This window comes from Rousettus aegyptiacus, unplaced genomic scaffold, assembly GCF_014176215.1.
Source record: "Rousettus aegyptiacus isolate mRouAeg1 unplaced genomic scaffold, mRouAeg1.p scaffold_m13_p_1, whole genome shotgun sequence".
Classification (NCBI taxonomy): domain Eukaryota; kingdom Metazoa; phylum Chordata; class Mammalia; order Chiroptera; family Pteropodidae; genus Rousettus; species Rousettus aegyptiacus.
In genome coordinates, this window is record NW_023416284.1 from 146,105,649 (window position 1) to 146,128,560 (window position 22,912).

The 22,912-nt window shown below is 35.7% G+C and overlaps 1 protein-coding gene, 1 long non-coding RNA gene, 1 other non-coding gene and 1 pseudogene across 5 annotated transcripts in view; 3 read left to right on the plus strand and 1 right to left on the minus strand.

Moving 5' to 3' along the window:
• The window catches only part of LOC107506318, a 67,271-nt gene extending 55,583 nt beyond the window's left edge, over positions 1-11,688 (plus strand). The window contains exon 3 of the long non-coding RNA XR_001595898.2: positions 10,540-11,688. This is a non-coding gene — a long non-coding RNA (uncharacterized LOC107506318). The remainder of the gene's footprint in view (positions 1-10,539) is intronic.
• Positions 1-14,660, minus strand: part of CDK19 (cyclin dependent kinase 19) — a 115,148-nt gene extending 100,488 nt beyond the window's left edge. The window contains exon 1 of one of the 3 annotated variants that reach the window (XM_016137007.2): positions 14,353-14,660. In XM_016137007.2, the coding sequence (XP_015992493.2) occupies positions 14,353-14,480 (128 nt within the window). In that variant the 5' untranslated portion in view covers positions 14,481-14,660. The remainder of the gene's footprint in view (positions 1-14,352) is intronic. The other 2 variants (XM_016137004.2, XM_016137005.2) reach the window with 2 other exon arrangements.
• LOC118606419 lies at positions 7,998-8,098 on the plus strand (annotated as a pseudogene).
• Positions 14,661-22,711: 8,051 nt separating the features above from the next.
• Positions 22,712-22,829, plus strand: LOC118606490. Its single transcript, XR_004952453.1, has one exon. It is a non-coding gene; the product is annotated as a small nucleolar RNA SNORA25 (small nucleolar RNA).
• The last annotated feature ends 83 nt before the right edge of the window (positions 22,830-22,912 follow it).

The following is a 22,912-nucleotide window of genomic DNA, read 5'->3' on the forward strand; positions in this document are numbered from 1 at the left end:
CTATCATTTATATAAAAACATAAGGACTCTCATAATGTCATGGCGCTTTACTTAAAAGCCCATCTTTATCCATCTAAATTTTTAAACCTTTATATTTATACGGACTTTAACGTCTACAAAATTTGTTTTTGTTAATTATGAAAAGTCTTTACATAGTGTAAGAAACAGTGATAGTCCTTAAGTTGTATTTATCACTAAGCACTTGGGTGATAGCTAAGCTTTGTTAAAAACAAGACAACAGTCCCAAAACAAAGTCCCTTATGCTAAACCCCACATCACCAAAGAGAGACTTAACTTATTTTCAGCTTTTCCAGAAACGGAATAGTAAAATCAATCAGGAATTGCCCAATCAGCACTAGTTGGGTAAACTGCCTGACAGACTCCTGCCACATCCTAAAGGAAAGTGACCTTGCCATAACCAATCCACTTGTTCATCTAGTATTACTTCCTTGTCCCTGCTCTCTTCTGCTTACAAAAGTTTTTCATTTTGTACAGCTCTTTGGAATCCTTTCTGTCTGCTACACTGGATGCTGACTGATTTACGATTCATTGAATAAAACCAGTAAGATCTTTAAAATTTACTCAGATGAAATTTTGTTAACACCTTAAAGTCAATTCAAAGGTTTCTTTCTTCTTCGCCACCTCAAATTAAACTCTCTGTTCAAGTATGGCATAGATTACTATTAACTGGTTTCCCAAAGCCATTTGTAATCTGCTTTCCTTTCCTTCCTCTACTTAAAGAAGTCACTTGCTTACCTTTTGGTTGGCACAGCCCCTTTTGCCTTTCAACCACTGTCTCTTCCCTTGCTTCCTACCTAGAATGTGGAAGCAATGCCTGGAGATGCAACAATCATTTGGGGACAATGTGTACAAAAACCACAGAACAGAGGGAAGGAGGTACATCTTTCATAATATCCTTGAGCAGCTGCACTAGCCCAGTGCACCCCTGGACTCTTGATAAAAGAGAAAAATAAACCTCTTACTTGTTTAAGCCATTATTGATTAGTTTCTCTATTATGTAAAGTAAAAATGACAAAGAAACACCTTAGCATGTGTTTTTGCCAGGGCTTAAAGGATAGCTAGATCTGTTCTCTCCCTTCTCCAGTAGTTTGAATTTTTTTTAATGCTTTTAACAATTTCTACATCTAAAACATAATATTAAACTTTATTCTTTCTACTACTCATTAGAATGATATCATATGTATCTTTGAAGAAAATCACACTTTATTTTAATAAAAATTAGAATATGAAATTAAAATGACTAAAAAACTTCCTGGCAATTTGTACACTAACAAATTATATTTCTGAACCAATCTTCAATACAAAAGTAGGAAAAATGTGGATACCAAGGTTATGTAAATAGTTTTCCAAGGGAAAAAAAATGCCTTTTAATAGGCCCAAAATATTTACCAGCTATAAATTGGGTAAACGCTGGTGAGACGAGTGGAGGAAGAGGTATCTTGGACATAAACTACAATCCCTAAGGAGATAAAGAGAGATGTAAATTGTAAAGCTGGCCAGCCCTTTATTTCAGCTTCAGGAAAAGTACAGAGAAAACAGCTTTAACTCCTATTCGGCTAGGACAGAAACAATTTCACCTATCGAATTATGATAAAGAACATTCAAAGCTACTAAGATTGACATAAGAGGGACACAAATAGTGGTGAATGAAACTATATATAAAAAGCAATTAGAATATATTAAGAGTCTTAAAACAACTAATATCCTTTGTCGCAGTAAATTTATTTATAAGTCTCTATCGTAAGGAAAGCATCAGATATATGCACCAAGATTTACATAGAAGAAAACCTATTAGTGTTATTTATATTATCAAAATACTTAGGACTTAAATGTTCAATAATTAGAAAAGGTTAACTAAAGCATTATATAGCCATATGATAGAATACAGACATTCATTTAAAAATCAAGTTTTCAAAGGAAATTTAATAATATGGGTAAACATTCATCATATCTTAAATCAGGGGATCCCAAACTCAATCACAGTGATTAGTAATTTGTTCATGGAACCTCTAAATCAAAAAAGATACCTAGTAATTCCAGTACAAAGTTTCTTTAAAAGTTAAAAATAGAACTACTGCATGATCCAGCAATTCTACTTCTAGGTATCCAAAGGAAGTGAAATCATTATCTCAAAGAGATACCTGCACCCCTCCTGTTCAGTGCAGCATTATTCATAATAGCCAAGACACAGAAACAACCTAAGTGTCCTTTGGTGAATAAAGAAAATGTGGCGTGTATTATTCAGCCATTAAAAAAAAAATTTTTTTTTTAAGGAAATCCTGCCATTTGCAATAACATGGATGGACCTTGAAGGCATTACGCTAAGTGAAATAAGTCAAAAAAAGACAAAAACTGTATGCTCTCATTTATATGTGTAACCTTAAAAAAACAACTCATAGAAAAAGAGAACAGACAGACTAGTAGATACCAGAGGTGGGAGGAGGCAGAAGGGGAAATGGCCAAAGGTAGTCAAAAGGTATAAATTTCCAGTTATAAAACAAATAAGTTCTGGGAATGTAATGTACAGCTTGGTAACTATAGTTAACAATACTGTACTGTATATTTAAAAGTTGCTAAAAGAGTAAATCTTAAAAGTTCTCATCACAAGAAAAAAAATTGTAACCATGAGGTGACCAATGATAACTAAACATATTTTGGTAATAATTTCACAATATATACATAAAATCATTGTTTTATGCCAAAAACTAATACAATATTATGTCAATTATATCTCAAAACCAGGTGGGAAAACCACAATGAGATAACCACTTCACACTGAGTAAAATGGCTATAATAAAAAAATTTAAAAATTAAAAAAAAAAAAACAAGTGCTCATGAGGATGTGGAAAACTTGGCACCCTCATACACTACAGGTGGGAATGTTAAATGGTGTAGCCACTGTGGAAAATATGTGACAGTTTCTCAAAAAGTTAAACATAGAATTACCACTATGACCCAGTAATTCCACTCCAGAACTGAAAACATAATGTTCAAACAAACACTTGTCCACAAATGTTCATAGCAGCATTACTCACAATAGCCAAAAAGTGTAAACAATCAAATTTCCATCAATGGATGAATGAATAAATAAAATGTGGCAAAACCATATAATAGTACATTATTCAGCCATAAAAAGCAGTAAAGTATTAATACACACAATATGGATGAACCTTGAAAACATTATGCTAGTGAAAGAAGCCAGCGGCAAAAGGCCACAAAGGATATGATTCTATTTATATGAAATATCCACAACAGGCAAGTCCATAGCAGAAAGTAGGTAGTGGCTGCCAGGATCCAGGGGGAGGTAAAACTGGGAAGTGACTGCTTAAGAGGTATGGAGTTTCCTTCTGGGGTGATGAAAATGTACTGAACTAAGCAGTGGTGGTTGCACAACATTATGAATGTACAAAAATTCACTGAATTGTATACGTTAAAATAGTGAGTATTATGTATGTCAAATTTATTTTTTATATTACGATATTTACACTATTATGCATAAATAATCCATAGAAAACACCAAGAGAAGGGCTGAAGGAATTGGAAGATGGTTAAAAGGCACAAACTTCCAGTTACAGGGTAAATAAGTACTAGGGATATAATGTACCAATGTGATGACTACAGCAATCCCTGCTGTACGATATACTAGGGAAGTGGTTAAGAGAGTACCTATATGAGCTAATGGATGTTAACTAAACCTACTGTGATCATTTCACAATGTGTGTAAGGAAACCATCATGCTGTACACCTTAAATTTATACAGTGATGCATGTAAATTATTTCTTAGTAAAACTAGGGGGGAAAAAGGAAGAAAACACCATGAGAAAATATGTCAAAATATTATCAATACCTATCTCTGAATGATCTTATTACAAGTCATTTATGTTTTTTTCTCTCTCTCTCTCCAATTCCTAACTTTTCTTTAATGAACACATGCTGGTTTTTTAACACACTGATTTTTTTAAGAAAATAAAAGCTATTTTAAAAAGACATTTGCTTTTTTCCAATAACCAAAGTTATACATATTTTACTTTTTAAACATTTTATCATTTTTTAACATTTTATCATTTTTAAAATAGGTAATAGAAATGTAGTAAAACACATTTTTCAAATAATACAAGAGTATGCAATTTTTTTAAAGTCCATCTCTCAATCCAAATTTCTTTCCTGTAAACAATCACTACTAGCAATTTGTTGTGAACACTTCACACGATTTTTGTGGTCAGAAATTAAAGCTCATTTATCCTTGCATCCTCACTGTCTATGTACAATAATTAGCTCATGGGAAGGAATCAAATGATAAATAGGAAAGGATAAATATATGAATAGATACTCAGAAAAATAGAGGACATATGAAAACAGCTAATGGACAAATGGATAAAAGATAGGCAGATTAAAGAGGAATGCAAATTTGGAGAAAGAATAGACTGATGGACGAATATCTGAATAGATGAATATTATTGAAAAATTACTATCACATGACTCTAAGTGATAGATAGTCTGCTAACTGACCTTTCTTAGTGGCCCCTTTCAGCTACTGTACCTGATCCTTTATACCATTACATCCGCCTATGATGACTGACCTCTGTTGTGCCCTTCTAGATAGCAGTTTGGGTAAGAAAAATAAAAAAAAAAAAAAGAATTATAATGGGACATAAAAGAACCAGTTTTTACTTACTTGAGGGAAATGTGAACCAGAGATTTTGTTTCAATCCTTTCAACTACAGTTGACCCTTAAACAATGCAGGGACCAACCACTGAGCAGTCATAAATCCACATGTAACTTTAAATTCTCAAAACGTAAACAGCTGATTAACACATATTTTGTTTGTTTTATATGCCATACTCTTATAATAAAGTATGCTAGAGAAAATAAAATATTATTAAGAAAATAGTAAAATACATTTACGCTATTTATTGAAAAAAATCCACATATAAGTGGACTCACTCAGTTCAAACCTATGTTGTTCGAAGGTCAACTATATATAATAAACACAAATTTGAAGCTAGAACGGTACCAGACACAAAGTGAAATTCAATCAGTTATTATACTGATTATAATTCCCTATACATTGATAAGTAAAACAAATATAAATTCTTTATAGGTGAAAATAGAAAAATGTTTCCATTATCTTGGTCTAGCACGCAGATTATCAGAAAAACATTAAGAAGAAAAAGTTAAAAACAGCATATGGTACATACAAAAAAATTTCTGAAGAATGGTTTATAATGATGAACACTAGAGACAACCTAAATATTAATACAGAATTTATTTTATTAAACCAATGTCCTGTTGAACTCAGGCAGTCAAACTCCTGAATTCAGTTTATGCGGAATAAAATATTGACTCCCACCAAAGACCAAATTAGTAATCTAGAGGATTAAATAAAGGAAATCTGGAATGTACTCGGTAACAAGAGTTGAAATTTTTGAGAATGAATTTGAGACATGAAAGTTAGAGCCTAAGTCAACATTTCTTAATAAATATACCAGAAGAAGAGAAGAGCAGCAGCAAAGGAAAAAGAGGAAATAACAAATTTAAAAAAAAAAAAAAACAGGAAATAAAAATTGCCCTAAACCAAGGACAAAGGAAAGCCCATAAGAAACTGACAGAACTGGAAAAGAGACTTGAAGGAACTGAGGATAGTGTAGGAAGGCAACAACTAAAATTACTAAGTACCACTTTTTAACTTTTAAAGTACAAATTATGAGCATAGGTTATGTATTTGAAGAATAAATAATTTGTAAAAGATACAGAAAACAAAGCCAGATAAATTTTTTCTTAAAAACTTTCTATTTTCTAGACAGACTGGTAAAGCTTTAGAATGCACAATAATGTGAAAAATTCTGAGATTCCAGAGAAGAAAACAAATTTCCAATTAAAAAAACTTCCAATGAGCAATGAGTTTTGGGTTCTAAGAAAAAAATTTTGTAATATAAAATTCTACATTCGGCCATACTACCAATCATGTATGAAGACAAAATACTTTATCAGAAATGCAAAAAAATCAAAAAATCTACACATCCTATATGAAAAAGCTACTCAAAAAGATACCCTCAACTAAACAAACAAACAAAATAAAGAATCCAACAAAAACCATATGTGGGATATAAAGAAAAACTATCAGCCAAGTATGACCCAGAAGACTGAAGAAAGGGCAAAATAAATGAAGACGATCCATTAGGTCTTAATACCTAGATTATTTCAAGCAACACTTATTTAATACACAAGATTACACTTCCTCCTCTGTGGGTCTCATTACACTAATTCATTCACCACATAATCGTAATATTTCAAGGCTCTTGGTTTCCAATGTTCACTTTTTAGAATTAATCCACAGACAAAAAGCAATGAATAAACCAGAATGCTATAAAAATTATACTTTAAAATTGGGCGATGAAAAAAAGTAGGAGAAATGTGTTACTTTCCTTAACATTCACATCAGGAAGACTACAGATAATATCTAAGTTGATAAATCAAAAACAGGAAATTTAAGTTTATAAAGTCATGAAAGTATTCATCATAAAAAATTTAACAATGGTAATAAATTTAAAGTTTGATATGAGAAAAGAGAAAATAGGAGGTAGTGAGATTTCACAAAATTGCTCAGCTTTTCCAATGGAAAGTCAACCAAAATTGCCTATATATAATTGTATTGTTTTTTAATCACGTGAAACTATTATTTGATGAAATTTAATAGCATAAAAATAAAAATATTTCCACTTTCAATACAAATATACTGTAAAGATCAAAAGACTACTGAGAAATTAGTTAATAGAACTCTAATTTGCTAAGTTACACAAGTTCAAATTACATTTAACTTTTCTGAAGGGAGGTCAAAATTTTTTTTACATTTGCACCTAAATCCAAAACAATAGGATTCAATCAGTATTGAAATCACTCTTAAAACACAATTATAATTACATTGTAAAAAGGAAAAGATAAGAAGAAAAAGTAACATGTGTACCTGGAACTACTTACTACTTTTATGAGTGAGCTTATTTAACAATCATAATGAAAATGATAGCTTTCCTACAGAAAGAAGAAACTAACCCACTTATAAGGCAAAAATTTTGTCTTATTTTTCCAGCAGTCATAGACATACTTTTCTGTCCAAACGTAAATATCTGCAAATATCTGTAAAGCTGTTTGCCATGACAAAACAAAACTAAATTAGCTGGCCTACTTGGTAATTAAATCCATTTCCTAAATCCATTTAGTTTGGTAACTGAGATTATCAACCAGGAAGTCTTACTGAAATAATACTTTTAAACAGAAAATATATAACAGGTTTAAAGGCTCTATAAGAAACATGTTCTTTTCTTTAGAAAAACAATATATTAGAAATTAAAGATATTTCATAAGGGTGCCAATTATTTGAATATAGGTTTTTATTTCTCTTTGATCAATCACTAACTTCTGGATAAGAACTCAAATCCTCAATAAAAACTACCGCTGTACACTTGGATCCTGAATTACATTCTGTCATCTCTCTTGAGACTCTCTTTTATCCTGCACAATGCATGTTCAAAACAGCTATTACAGGAAGTGTTGGACTATCAGCTATTTATAAATGGACAAAAATCTTTAAATAGCTTTGTCAGCTACCTCTTTACAGTTCTAGACCTGAAAAACTACCTGTTTTTAAAGACGTGGTCATGCTAGCATCTCAAAATATTTAAATGATCGCTGAAAAAAGTATCTTGTTCCTTTGTTTTGGAATCCAAAAGCGGCACTAACATTACACAGTCACAACATGACAAGATAAGAAACAAGTTGATCTTTAAAAACACATGAGCCAAATATTCTAATCATTTAACACCAAGAAAATTTCAAATCCTAATATATTGTCTTAAAATCTTCTCTATTGATGCCTAATCTTCACTGTACTACTTGGGCATTTTGCAACAAATACACAACTTAACATCATATTAATTTTTTTATCCAGCATATCCAGTTCAAAAATATAGCATACAGCTTGCTTCGGCAGCACATATACTAAAACTGGAACGATAGAGATGATTAGCATGGCCCCTGAGTAAGGATGACACACAAATTTGTGAAGTGCTCTATATTAAATATATATATATAGTATACAAAAGTAAAAATTCTTAATTCATCCATATTAAAAAAAACCTTTCCATAGGTCTATTTTTTTTCCATCTAAAACTCAGACATGCCTCTCCCACACTGCTAAACTTGCACTTCCTATAGCAAACTAATGATTTAGAACTCATTTTTATGCATTAATAATTATATTTAAAGCCTTAACATTTATCTTCCTTATTCTCACCTCCCTGTCTCCAGTCTTTAGAGTCTTATATTTCATATTGCACTATGTTAGCAAATCATTTCAAGGTATTACTTCCAAAGGTAAGCAGCTTCTAGGAATTAAATTTACAGCTATACTAATATGCACAAAATACTGTACCTACTAGGATATTCACTGCAGTTAGCACTAGCAAAAGACTGGGAATGGCCTAAATGTCCATCAAGGAGAGTTAAGGGAATTACATAAGTCAATACAATGGAATACAATGAAACTCTTAAGAAGAACTAAGCATCTCTGTACTAAAGATATATAATAATCTTCAAGTTATATTTAAGGTTTAAAAATATAGAGAATAAAGTGCACTACTATTTATCATTAAACACACAGCCCCCAAGAAAATCTCCCTAAAAAAGAAAATCATATGTTTGCTTCTAGAAACTGGCAACGGGAAGGTTGATGTTACATTACATTATATTGATAACTTCTGGATAAGATCTCAGTAATTATTGCACTTATTACTCACTAAACATACTCTCTTTGTTATTTTTTACAAAATATATTTTTTTAAAGTAATCAAATATCTTTGATTCCATTCGCAACTTGAGTTTTTCAGTTCAAATATCGGTTTACTTTATCAATCTATTTCAGCCTCAAAATTTCTCTTATAAACTTGAAAAACACCAACATCTTTCTTGTTTTATTTGTCCACATCATCATTTATACATTTTTATTAAAAGGCCACTTCATGTATTTGAGAATTATGTGTTCCTAAGCTACTCATTCCCAAAACTCTAAACCTGTGCAGTTCAATATCATAGCTACTAGCCGGCATCTCAGTCATGAAACACTAACCATGTTTCTTGAGCCACGTGTGGCTAGTGGCTACCATACCAGACAGATGCATTTTCATCATTGCATAAAGTTCAATTTGATAGCACTGCTCTAGTCTAAAGGTTGGCAAAATACAGCCTACAGGCCAAATTCAGCCCACCGCCTGTTTTTGTAAACATAGTTCTATTAGAACAAAGCCATTCTAATTTGTATTTGTTTACACAGTGTCTATGGATACTTTGTCACTACAACAGCAGATTCTAGTAATTGCCACACAAGTATGGTCCATAAAGCCTAAAATATGTAGTGTCTACCTCTTTATGGAAAAAGTTTGTCAACCACTGCTCTAGACAATCAGATTTCACTGAAAAAAAAAAATTCTAAATTCATTTCCCTTGAGCCTCAAAAATAAAGTTTTGAAGGCCTGCATTGCATATGTGAAGAACCAATTAAACATAAACCAATGTCTACCTGATTACTAAGTGCTAGATACTATTTTTTTAACATATATCAAAAAAGTCATAAAATGCTTGCCAACATTTTCTAAGCATCTCTATAAAACAGGTAGTAAAAACACACAAGACAGGTAACTAGTCTAAAAATTTAAAAAGAGCTGGCCAAAGAGGGAAAAAGTGCTAATACTTCAAAAATATTTAGCTATGTTCTTTATCTCTACTAAAAGAAATGTTATCAACTGTCTTGAAAAGCATCATATAATTTTAGAAAAAAAATAACACTGGACCTATTTAGTGTTACAGGAATATTTACATTTAATCACTTATTTCATGTAACAACACTATAGTTCAGGCTTTCAAAACAATTACAAAAATTATCAGTGAAGCACTGTTTACCAATTTAGGATATTGTTCTAAATTTAATAAAATTTTTGAGTGTGCATTATATGCGTAACTCTGCACAAGGCACTGGAAATAGAATGATCACCCACTTGTAGCTAAGTTTATAGGGTAGATTATTATCATTTATAGTGATATTTCACACATAAGAACAGAAGAGAAGCACTGCTATAAATAAAGGAAGGCTTCTAGAAGAGAAGCTACTTGAATTGGGTACTGAAGTACAAGCAGGAGTTCGCCAGGTTTGTGGAGGTAAGGGAAAGAGGGGAAAATGGTAGAGCAACACCATTCTAATTTGAATGTAGAAAAAAATAAGACCTGAAAAAAACTAAGTCTTAGGAAACATGAGCTATTCAATGCTATAGAAGCATACGGCTTGAACACACTGGAAAAAATGAGGGAGTTGGTGGCAAGTGGGAAGACTATAAGACCAAAGATTTTAGAATCCGAATGCAAAAACCTGTACATGCAACTTAGAAATTAAGATCAGACGTTATTATATGAGCTTTAGAGAATGTAGTTTTCCAATTAAGAAATATGACGTGATTAATTTTATTTTGTAGGAAAATGACACTGCAGCAACAAGGATCTTGGACAACAGTGAGGAAAGATTAATGGCAGAAACCAATCAGCTACTGTGCAAATCAGACATGATGGCCAAAAGTAATGATGGTGAGGATGAAGCGAAAATAGATGAAGAGGAGCAACTAAGTGTATGTGGTAGAATCTATAGGCCAGCATGCCTTTTAAAAAATATCCCTCATATGTGATATTTTTCTTTATTTTGGTAAAAATACCAAATATACCATATATTTTGGTATAGATATATCTTTTGCATAGAAAAAGCTTATACAATAAGATCGTCAAAACTGAAGGCAAAATGGCCATTTTCCTCCCACAGTATTAGGAAGGAAAACACATTAGAAATGCAATAACTCAAGAGTCAAGAGGTCTGGATTACAGGCTTATTTTTGCTGTGAGACTATGGGCATTGCCCACCTCTAAAAGCTCTGGTTTTCTCATTTGTAAAAAGAGGAAATTAGACTACATGATCTAAAACTCTTGAAAGTTCTAAAATGCTATGATCATACTGATCTATCTTTAAATCTTCAGGTCTCCAAAAACATGCAAATATAATTATCTATTTAACTATCAACCAAATATGAAAAATCCATCAAAAACAGACAAACACTATTGTACCCATTATTTGCCTACCACATATATGAAAGGTTTCATGACATTTATTAAGACATGTAGTCACCAACTATTCATCTGAAACCCTACAGCAAAACTGAAACTCTGTAAGATGTCTGTCAGCCATTTCACTTTTAATTACTGAAATCTTTCAAAAACATCTCCAAAAAAGAGCATTCTTTTACTGGAGTGGTTCAAGACTAAATGTCTGCCTGCAGAGCTGAATAGTAGTATTGTTGGGTACAAGTTTCAGACATAACACTATCCTATGGAATGTTTGTCTGAACCTCTTATTGACAAAGAATTTTTTAACAATATTCCTTTATCAATCAAAACAAAAAGTGTTTCAAACTTGAGAAAGAAGGTCTTGTGATTTGTAACCATATACTTACTGTTTTGGGTGACTTTTTTTTATTAATGTTGAAAGAAAAGTTGTATTACAAATTCTTTCCATATTAGAAAGTCTAGGAATATTCTAAGCTTGTTTCTCTTCAAGAACTTTTAAAAGCCTATTTTTTTTAAAGGGATAGTTGGGTCAAGAGACTCTTACTTCAAAACAGAAAGATGGAACAAATAACTTGAGAGGTGAAAAACCCAGATGTAAATCTTGCATTTTCCAGTCTGTTCTAACTCTATGTAGCATAATTAACATAGCCTAAATGTTATATATTTCAAAGGAAATAACATTCTAAGGTTTTGTAAATTGTAATATTAAACTACAAGAAGAGGCTTTTCTAATGATGTTTTATGTTACATCTTCCAGTGTTTCTTCCAGTGAACAATTTGGGGGTTATACAATATACTACACTATAAATACCAAAATAATTTCTTTTTTAGGTACTCATGTGATTTTCTTGCTCCCTAAAATAGTATTGCACATTTTTCTGAGTTAACCAAAATAAATTCTGGAAAGAACTGTAATTTACCATGATCAGAGTGTAAAATCCTTTACTATGCAAATTGTATTAGTTTAGAACCATCACTAAACACTTTGTTCTTTCAAATTGCTGGTATCAATGAATTATCAAACTAATCCCACTACCAATCCACAAGAGATGTGTTTACTGTAAAGCCTCAAATATCAACTAGACCTTCATCTAAGAAAAAAATCTTTATGATGATTTTTCTTACATTTAATATACTGATTTAAACTAATGTTTTCAGGTCCTAAGATTTTTTTTAAAAGCATATTTTGAAGATACACAAACTGATCTTTACTAAAGCAACTTTATTAACTCTAGGCAAACAAATTTCACTCAAGAAGGAAGTGTTCAAATCAAGAACTTTATTAGAGGGGGAAGTATTTAAAAAGAACAAATAGAAGCAGGAATTAAATTATCTGGTTTTGTTGTAGCCCGTACTATTCAAATACATTTCAGAAGCAGAATTTTTAACTTTTCTCAAAAGTTTCCAGCTAAAAGGAAGCTATTTTAACAAAAAAAAATCAAAATACATTTTAAAAATTCCAAATCAAGGATATCACAAAGTTAGCATAAGTATGAAAAACAGTATGTCTGATTTGTTTTGTCCAATTAGAAAAACTAGATGTGCTTTCCCCAAATTTATCTGATTAAGACTGCCACAGGAACACCAGCATAACAAGTATAGTGAATATTCCAAAAACAAATATGTTAATCATACCACCTCACATTCCAAGATACTCGTGCAAGGGCGCCTGGCAATTAGCTAAAAGAATTATGAGAAAAGTTTACAAACAACCGAATACTATGGGGTCCATTCAGTTATGAGAAAATTATTTGCAATAACAACAATCCTTTACACTTGTGTAGTACCTTGCGATTTTCAAGTTTTATGATAAAACGATTTATAAAGTTTTGCTTTTTCGTTCTCTGTATGAAGTTAGCATACACATACCTACACCCCTACTTACTTTGGTCCTAGAGTTCAAAAATCAACCATATCAATTAAAACAGGGTGCGCAGAGCGATAAGCAGCACTTCAAACTTACTGTCATTGCGGCTGGTATTTTTATCCAGAAATGTTCCGCTAAGATCCTAAAAACTCTCTTCCATATAGTCTGACGATCTTTAAAGTCAAAGGACGGACATAAGTTCCTACGCGTCCTCACTCTGGGGGAGGGGAATTCCTGCCAGGATGGGCAGTGAAGTGATGACTGGTAAACCTACCGTTCCGAAACAGGAAGCTGGTTCCCACCTGTCCTGCAGTGCAAGCCTGTCTGCCTTCAAAGGAGGGGCGTTCTCAATATATTATGCAGCTCTCCTTCTCCTGGGAGAGCAGTCAGTAAGAGTTTCCTAAGGGGTTCCTACGGTTTTCCCTCAACTCTCAGGAAAACAAAGATTCGGGCCCAGTTCTGGTATCACTCCGCATTCCGTTCTGGAAAATCTAGTTGCTGGATAAACCCCTGCACGCACTCATTTGGCAGAAGATGGAGTGAAAGGCATAAGAATACCCAAGGCGGGTAAATGAGTTACCAGAGAACTGGACGAACTCTGAAGTTCTGCGAGCAAAACGCGTTTAGTCCCTCAGGAGGTCTTAATTCGAAGGAAGGTGCGGAATTAAGAATGAGAGAACGCGAAATCGCGGCGAGCAAGGAGGTCGAAAAGTCGCTGAGTATCCGACAGGGACGGGAGGGACTGCGCTGAGGGGCCAACGGGCTGGCTGGCCCCAAGGGCAGAGGTGATCATGGGGTCAGATCCTAGAGGCTGGCTGGGACCCCAGCGCTCGGCCACCCCGACAGGCTCCTCGGCAAGGTTTCAAACCGCCGCCCCCGGGAGGCGCTCAGCCGATTGGAAGTTCCACATCGACCGTCACCAGCCTAGGGCCGAGCACCAACTCCTCGGCGGAGCTCTCCCAGCCCTCCGCGTCTACCCTAGAGTACAGACCCCCAAACTCCTTCTCCAACCGAAGTCCCAACTCCAGTCCCGTCGCCAGCCTCCAAGCACGCGGACGGCGCCCTCCGGGACCGGACCGACGCCCCCCGACTAAGCTGCGCCGCGGGAGTTCGCCCTAGGGGCGAGAAGCGACCACGCGGCGGGCGGGCAGGACCCGCGTCCCTCAGAGTCTGCCCCAGGACGGGGCCCCGCGATCACCTCCGCCTCGCCCCTCGGGCACGGCCCGGCCGGGCTCCGACCCACCCATCCCGCGCGGTGGCGGGCAGGGCGAGGACCCGAACGAGCCTACTCCCCCGCCCCTGCTCTTACCCATCTTTCCGCCTCGCTTTGTAGACGTGCCCGTAGGTGCCGCGTCCCACTTTGCACCCTTCGTACTCAAACAAATCCTCCACCCGCTCCCGCTCGGCCGCCAGCTTCGCCTTGAAATCATAATCCATTGTCTGCTTCCCCCATAGAGGCACTGGGACGCGGGGGCCGCCGCCACTCAGTCCCTCCTCCTCCTCCCCCCGCGACCGCCGCTCCACTTCTCCAACAGCCGCCTCTCGGGCGCGCGCGCGCCGCCCGCCGCCCCGCGATCTGCCTTCAGTAAGGGACTCCTCGGCGGCCGCGGAATACACCTCCTCCTCCTCCTCCTCCTCCTCCTCCTCCTCCTCCTCCTCCGCGGCGGCGGCGGCTGCGGCTCCCGCAGACACCCCCAGTCCCGCCTCCCCCCTTCATTTCCTTGTTTTGGAACCTGGTGGGCCGCGCCAGGGCTTCCTCGAGCTCATTAACGAACCAGCACTCCCGCCCCAATGTCGCGGAGGTTCCTGGGAAATGTAGTTCCTACGGTTTCAGAAGCGGTTGCGCTACACCGAGAAGAGAAATACAGCTCCCAGGTTGCCTTGGGTCGCTACAGCCTCGCCCCCCACAAGGTATGCACGCCTGCGCACTGGGGCCGCCCTCCCCGTCAGGTAGCGAGGGACTGCCAGTTCCTGTGAAGGTAGAAAGCGCGAAGTATCTGTGTGCTTTCTGCGAGTCTGTAGGAGCTGGTGGAAAGAAGGCCCTTGTCCTGGTGTCAGGAAGGTACTTCACTATAACTGTCACCGAACAAAGACAGTGGAAAACATTTAACAAGCGCCTTGCTCCGGAGTCAGCTCTAGTGGTGTAAGAGGCGAAGACTGTGGTTCGGACAGTTGTACTGCAGATTGTTTTTTGTAGCAATTGGTCAGCCTGTTGCCCCGCCCCCGGCCCTATCGCTCATTGGCGGAAACTAGAGAATGATGTTCTTGTTGGTGCATGGGTATCCCCAGGCTTTGGCTTCTTTCCCGCTCTTGATTGGTAATTGAAATGTGCTCGGTTTTTCCTGATAGGGTAATCTTTTTTCTTGACGTTGCAAAAACTATTTCAAAAGCTGAACATTCAGCGGTTTCTCGCATCGGTCTAGGGAGACCATGTAACTTCTAAACCCTAACAGCCAATCATCTTTTTCTTGGCCCTCCATTCACGGTCTCCTCCGAACATATGCGGTTCCCCTAACCAAGTTTTGGCCGTCTAAGGACAATTAAAGTGCTTGGCGGTTGCAGCGTTTAAAAAACAATCAGGTCGATTGGATTGTGAGGGTTTTTTACAGTGTATACATAATAGTGATATTCTCCCAGAATATTTAAGAAAATCTCCTTAATCAAGATGAACATTGATTCATCTCGTTATTGCAGGCATAATATGTATGATGCTTAGAATACAATCGTAAAGATAATTGGTGCCAGGATAGGACTTATATACCATTTTCAGTGAAAACACAAAGGAGGATATGGTCCATTCTACCCGAAATAATAAGGAAAGTGAATAGTACCTGCCTGGTTTTGGAAAAAAAAGAGAAAAAGAAAAAAAACCACACCCTGGAAAACTAGAGGGAGGAGGTGGGAGGATCATTTATTTACTACAATAGTAAGTTTACTGGGAAACTTCCTCAGATCTTGAAGTCAATTTAGAGTATCTGAGTTTCTCTTATTGCCAGGCACTTTGATAACTGCAGGAGATACCAGATGAAAATGAGTTTTTCCATCAGGGAGCTAAAACCCATTGAAGAAATAAACATGCAAACAAAGATAAACTTTGGGTACAATGAGCAATGGTAGACTAGGAGGACTGCTAGAGTACTCAAGGTAGACTTCACAAAGGAGGTAGATTTGAATCCAAATGTAAAGAACTTATTTGTAGGACAGATGGGGAAATAGGGAGCATGGAATTTTTTCAGGCAGAACCAGCATGTGCATATACCATGAGAAAACGTGATATATTCTGAAAAAGGCAACTAGCTTGACTATTGCAGATTAAGGCAGGGAAACAGATGGCTAAAAAGCTACTGGATGGATAAGCAGACGTCAAATTATGAAGAGCTGTACGTGTCAAGCAGAAGTTAGATTTCATCATTCTGTAGATAATAGGAAGCCATTAAAGACTTTTGAGCTGAGGAGTAATGCAATCAGTATTGTGTATTCAAAAATCCTTCAGACAACAATGTTTGGGATAGATAGGAGGAAGGTGAGTATGGTAAAAAAGTGAAAAAGCTATTACATTAATTAATATTTGTAAAATACAGAGATCTTAACCATGGCGTGGCAATGCTGACTTTAAGAAAAAGGCATATAGCAGAATCAATTTATGAATCAAATTCAACAGAATCTAGTGATTGATTAAACATGGGGTTAAGGTTATGGGAGAGAGAATAATCCAAGATGATTTCGAGGTTTTTAACTTTAACATAAACTAAGAAATAAAAGAATAGGAGCAATTTTTAAGAGAAAGTCGATGAGTTTGGCTGGGACATGCTGAATTTGAAGTGCCCATGGGGCATCAACATAGAAATAACAAGTAAGCAGATGAATATTTTTACCTGCCAATAAGAAGTCTTGATTTGGAAATCATCAGTGTATAATGGTGGGGGTGTGGAGAATATTTTTTAGTTGGTTACTATTTTTAAATAGGAAGTTTCAAATTCATTATATCCTCAAAATATCCCTAGAAGGTCTGATGTATTATTCGTATTTTATGTATGAACAAACTGAGACATCTAGTAAATTGTAGAGCCAGGTCTTAATATGTACTTGGGAGTAAATAGAAAGTGGACAAATGTGTTAGTAAAAATCCAGTATAGATTATGAAATGCGTAACTAAAAAAATCAAAAAGTCTGACCATATTCTGTATTACCAAGGATACAAGGAAACAGACATTCTTCTATATTGCCTATAGAAGTATATATTCGCAAAATATATAGCAATGTATACATTAGATTTTGATCTTGCCAACATCTATCAAAATTACATAGTAATATCATACAATTATACACCTTGTGGTGGATGTGGTACTGTGCCTCCCAGATCACCCTTTAGAATTAAAGGAGATATCTTCCACTCTCTCCCCTCAAGTTGCTGAAAGTGCTGCTTCGGACAGCCTTCAGCTGTCACCTCTGTTCAGGAATCTGAAGAGCCACCTTGCCTAGGTTGTACCATTTGCCTAGAGTAACCTATATCCAATGGCTATTCAGTGCAGGGATTTAAAGGCCCAGACCACTCACCCCACTTTAAACAACTCTGATGGAGCATCCTATCTTCAGAACTTCCTATGAGGCTGGCTGAGGCCATCAGTGAGAATGCATTGCAGACCAACTCCTTAATCTCCCCCATCCTACGTTCTTCATTTCCCTTCCAGAGGTATTGTTCCCAGTTTATTAACTCTCTGTAATAAACTGATACATGTTAATCTCTGTCTCAGAATCTGCTTCCCCAGGAGCCCAATTTGTGGTATTCCCTACATGGACATGATGATATAATTAAAGGTTACATGCTGAAAGAAATTTTTTAAAAAAGAAAAAAGAAAAAAAGAAAATTTACATACTCAGGATTGTTTATAATAAGAGAAAAAGGAACTTTTCATATATTGAGGGAAAAGAGCTGATGGAAATATTGGGGTTAAAATATGGAGCTCCAAGAGGACAAGTAAGTGAAGTGAAAGTAAAAGCTAGCATTTATTGAATCCTAGGCATTTTATATTGTTAGATAATATGATCGTTAAAATGGCCTTATGAGAAAGGTGTATATTATCTCCGTTTTACAAATAAGAAAACTGAAGCTCCAGGAGGATAATTTGTGTAACATTATAGTGAATCAGTGATAGGGTTTAACCTCAGGTCTCTAAGACAATAGAGGACAACGACTGCACTGCCAAATATGGATAGTGACATTTATCAAGATCAAAGGATCCCAGTGAGATATTCCATCCTCTTTGTCTTCAATTCTACTTTGTAAATGTTAAAAGTACTATCTCTGCTTTCTTTTCCTTCATATCTTGTTGATATCAGTCATTAGTACCCCCTTCTCAGTGCATGGAAGACTCCTAGGGCTTATGAAATACAGAGAATGTATCTCATAATGGCCACTGCCATTGAGGTGTTCATTGTCTCAGTACTTACAAGAGGACTTCCTTGCCTTTGCTCTTTCCACTTAACCAGCAACAGTTTTCTGGCCAATCATATTTCAGAGTATTAACTGCCATGTAAATTCCTGTTACTCTTCTAGGAGGCATATTCATACTAAACATGGATTAAAAAGTCTGAGAACAAAGTTCCTTTTAATAAAGATGATCTAAACTCAAAGACTATTGGGGAAACAGATTCTGGTCTCTTCAGTACAGAGTCGTGTCAGGAAAGCTAATAGAGAAGAATGGGAGGCAATGGGATTAAGAATCAGCTTTCTTTCCCTGCTAGCTGAGGTTGCAGGCCAAACTAAGGGAGGCATGCCCACCTGCTGCTAATAGGACATAAGAAGAGCTTGATGCCTGTGTCAGTTTCCTAGGGCTGTTGTAAAAAAAAACAACAAAAACAAAAACAAAAACAAAAAACAAAACGAACAAACTGGGCATCTTAAAACAATAAGAATTCATTCTCTCACAGTCCTGGAGGCCAGAAATCTGAAATCAAGGTTGGTTCCTTCTGGAGACTCAGAGAAAGAATCTATTCCATGCCTCTCTCCTAGCTTCTGGCGCTTGGCATTCCTTGGCATGAGACAGCATAATACCAATCTCTGCCTCTGTCTTCACATTGCCATCTTCCATCTGTGTCTATGTCCAAATTCCCCTCTTCTTAAAAGGATATCAGTCATATTGGATTTAGGTCTCACTCTAATCTAGTATAACCTCACTGTAACTTGTGTACATCTACAAAGAACTTATTTCCAAGTAAGATCACACTCTCAGTTTCTAGATAGACATGAATTTGGGGGGAACGCCATTCAACCCAAGACAGTACCCAAGGTTTCACCCTGTCTCTGAATGACGGGCCATCTGAAAAAGGTAAGAAAATAGTCCTTGCCCTCATCTCACACCACATTTAGTGAAAACGAGAGGGAATCTTTGGCATTCCCAGACTGGGCTTTCTTATTTATATTTTTATTTTTATAAAGGAGGTCTAACTATAAGAATGTTATTAAAATACTTCCTCTTCATCTTTTAGTTATATTTCTCTCATGATAAAAACATGTAATGGCAAATGAATCTGATCTTTCTTTTTTTTTTCTTTTTGAATCTGATCCTTAAAAATTAACCTAGTATTCTCTGTAGACAGATTACAAGATCTTTTTGTTCTTTTTATTATCACTTTTAATAGATCATGTATAGGCAAATACAGAATGTCCTCAAATATACAGTAAATACAATGTTTTACAAAACAGCAGCAAAGTCGGTTTGTCTGTTCCACTATTGAGCAGGTGCTTATTTAAAAGAGAGCTGGGGGACATTTTTTTTTCATTCAGGGAAGAAAAAAATCAAATTCCTTCCAAGTAGAAGCAAGAGTACAAGGAACCTTACTTATCTCTTTGACTTGCTATGTTTTCAGAAAAACAAAGAGAAAAAGAAATGAAAAGTCCACAAATAGGACTTTACCAGTCATCCTTTTATTCTTTAAACTTCTTAGCTGCAGTATAGCACAAATTGTTCCCTGACACCAGAATGCAGCCTGCCCTGGGTTTTAAGCAATAATCAAATAAATGCTACTACACAGAAGTTAATAAGGCCTAATCACATGCCAGTAAGGAATTTGAAAAGTTTAATCTGAACATTAAAAAACTGAGTTTATTTGAAACTGGTAAAAATTGCAATGAAAGAAAAAATTGATGATTTCAACATTTTGTTCATGTTAAAAGGAAAGGTGGGCGTGCCCAGCTTCCAGTGGATTAGTCATGAAGAGAACTGAGCTGCAAATCTTGCAAATCAGGTTCAATGCATATGTGAAAGTAGTAATAAGCAAAATCGTGACTATTTTTTAATGCTAATGTCCTTGGTCATAACTAGTTTATAAGCTATGTGGAAGTCAAATTTGAATATGGAGATAAAATTTTTCTTATCGAAGTCTAATCTAGGTCAGGGAAGAAGAAATTTACCAAGTTATTTTCTCATGGTTTAAGACTCAGCTCAGGATCATCTCCTTCAGGAAGTCTTCTCTTGCCTCCCCTAGACTAGATTGGGTGTTCCTCATTGATGCTAGTAACACTCTTTAGATTTCTTTACACTTTCCTTGTCTATGCATATCGTGTCTATATGTCTTTCTTCCAAGATAGTGTATTAAAAATAGCAACTAATAATTTTAAAGTAGTTTTATTAATTCTTCAAAAATAATAATAAATATTCTCACACAGTTATAGTTTAAAACTTTTTTCCTAAATGAAAATAAAATTAATGAAAAGAATGTCATTGTCTTACACGTTTGTAAATCTCTATATCTGGATTAATAGAATCCAGGTAGATTTCCATATCTGCTTCTGCATGTATTCTGATATAACATGTTATTTTAGTTATGTTTGGTTGGTTATATTTTGTTATGAAGAAAATCTAGCATCACACAGGCATATGTATAGTTAAAAAAAAAAGAGAGAGGTATTTTAATAGCCCTTTCAGATAATTATAGGGTTATTATTCTTCAATACTATATCAAAATTCAACAAGCGGTAGTTTATTAAAGGATAATTTCAATGTAGAATCTGAAACCAATAGCAATGAAGTTTTTATACTCTATTACCTAAAAATCCATTGGTCTACATTCAACTTTAAATGATGGGTCTCACTATGGAGTTACACATTTGTAACATCATACAGTAGTCATTTGAAAAATGTTTCACTAAATTATACGAGTCTTCCAAATGTTGACACATTCCACTATAAAAAAAAAATCTTATTTGTTAATATCACCACAGATCTCATCAGGAAAGATTTAAGTATTGGGAAGATATCAAGCTAATAGTGTTAAGTAAGTTTTTCAAAGTACTGATTTTTGCTCGAAAGCACAACTGTTATCACGGGCAACAAATAGCATAAGCTCTTTTCCTTGAAGTAACAGTGTCACTCCATTCATTTATAAGAAGATGCCAAATACCCAGTCTGAATAATCACAGTGTTTCAGACAGTCATTCCTTCAGTTAAAAATGGTGGTCTATGGGGGAAAAAGTGGCTAGTAAAGCTCCAATTCCAGTGATTGCGCTTTTCCTCAAGACAACCATTATACTTCAGTAAGCAGCAGAAGTGTTTATGCTTACTTCCATATTGAACCACAGAATACTAAAAAGATATGTCCTCTAGGGTCAAGATTTAATAAAGCTAATAATTTTTCTGCTTTATTGAGGATATTCCTATATGTAACTGGCATTTTCTTTATTGCAAGTTTATGGCGGTCATGAATACAATGACAAGCACAGTTTGGTGCCACTGTCTCTCTCATACATGCTGAGATACCAGCAATTTTACCCACCATTGACTTCTTTTGCACCATTAGTGCAAATGTCAACGCAGTAAAAAAGGGGGGAAAGAGGGGACAAATAACATCTTAATATTATTATGAAAATAATTTTAACCTTGTAGACTCCTAGAAAGGGTGTTAGCGATACCTAGGAGTCCATGGACCACATTTTTAAGAACTACTGTAGTAAATAGCTAGTGCTCCACTTTATAAATTCCCTAGAACTGCTGTAATAAAATACCACATACTAAGTACCTTAAAACAATGGAAATTTATTTTCACAGTCTGGATAATAGAAGTTTGAAATCAAAGTTATCAGTAGGGCCATATTCCCACAGATGGTTCTTCCAGCTTCTGGTGGCATTCCCTGGCTTGTGGCAGCATAACTCCAATCTCTGCCTTTATCTTCACTTGGCCTTCTCTGTGTGTATGTCTGTGTGCTCTCCTCTTCTTGTAAGGATACTAGTTGTTGGATTTAGGACCCTAATCTAGTATAACCTTATAGAGGATGAAAAAGTTTTCATTGACCCTCTTAGAGTCCCTAGGTAGATCTGAAAATAACTTTTACGTGACTGGGGAGAACTTCATAAGAAAAAGATGACCCATAGAAACAGACCTGAATATTTTTATGCTAGCTTTGATGAAGAGTGGACAATTGTAGAAGAATATGATAAGTTGAAGAATAAGAGATAAGTCTAGTAAAAGGGAAAACTTGTTCATATTCTTCTCAGCTTCTCCTTGTTTGTAGAGATAAGCGTGCTCCTTTCCCCCAGGTACAGAGAGGGCACCTCAAACATAAGAGTTTTATGACCTGTTGGGATGGCTTGGGAGAAGAGGAGGCTGGTCAGAATGACCTCCCTGCTTGTTTTCTCAAAATCCTTCAGCTTAAAATATTCACTATGCCTAGGTCATTTCTAAGAGAGCTTGTGGGACAAAAATCAGAAGCTGTGACCAAAGATTGAAGTTCTCCATAGGATATAATAGTCACTCAATAGTACTATGTTTTCCTGAGAAGATATAAGATTTAACTACATATCAATCATGTTGGAAATAAATACATATCTCCTAAGTTAAAAAAAAATTTTTTTGCTATGCTGAGATTCCAT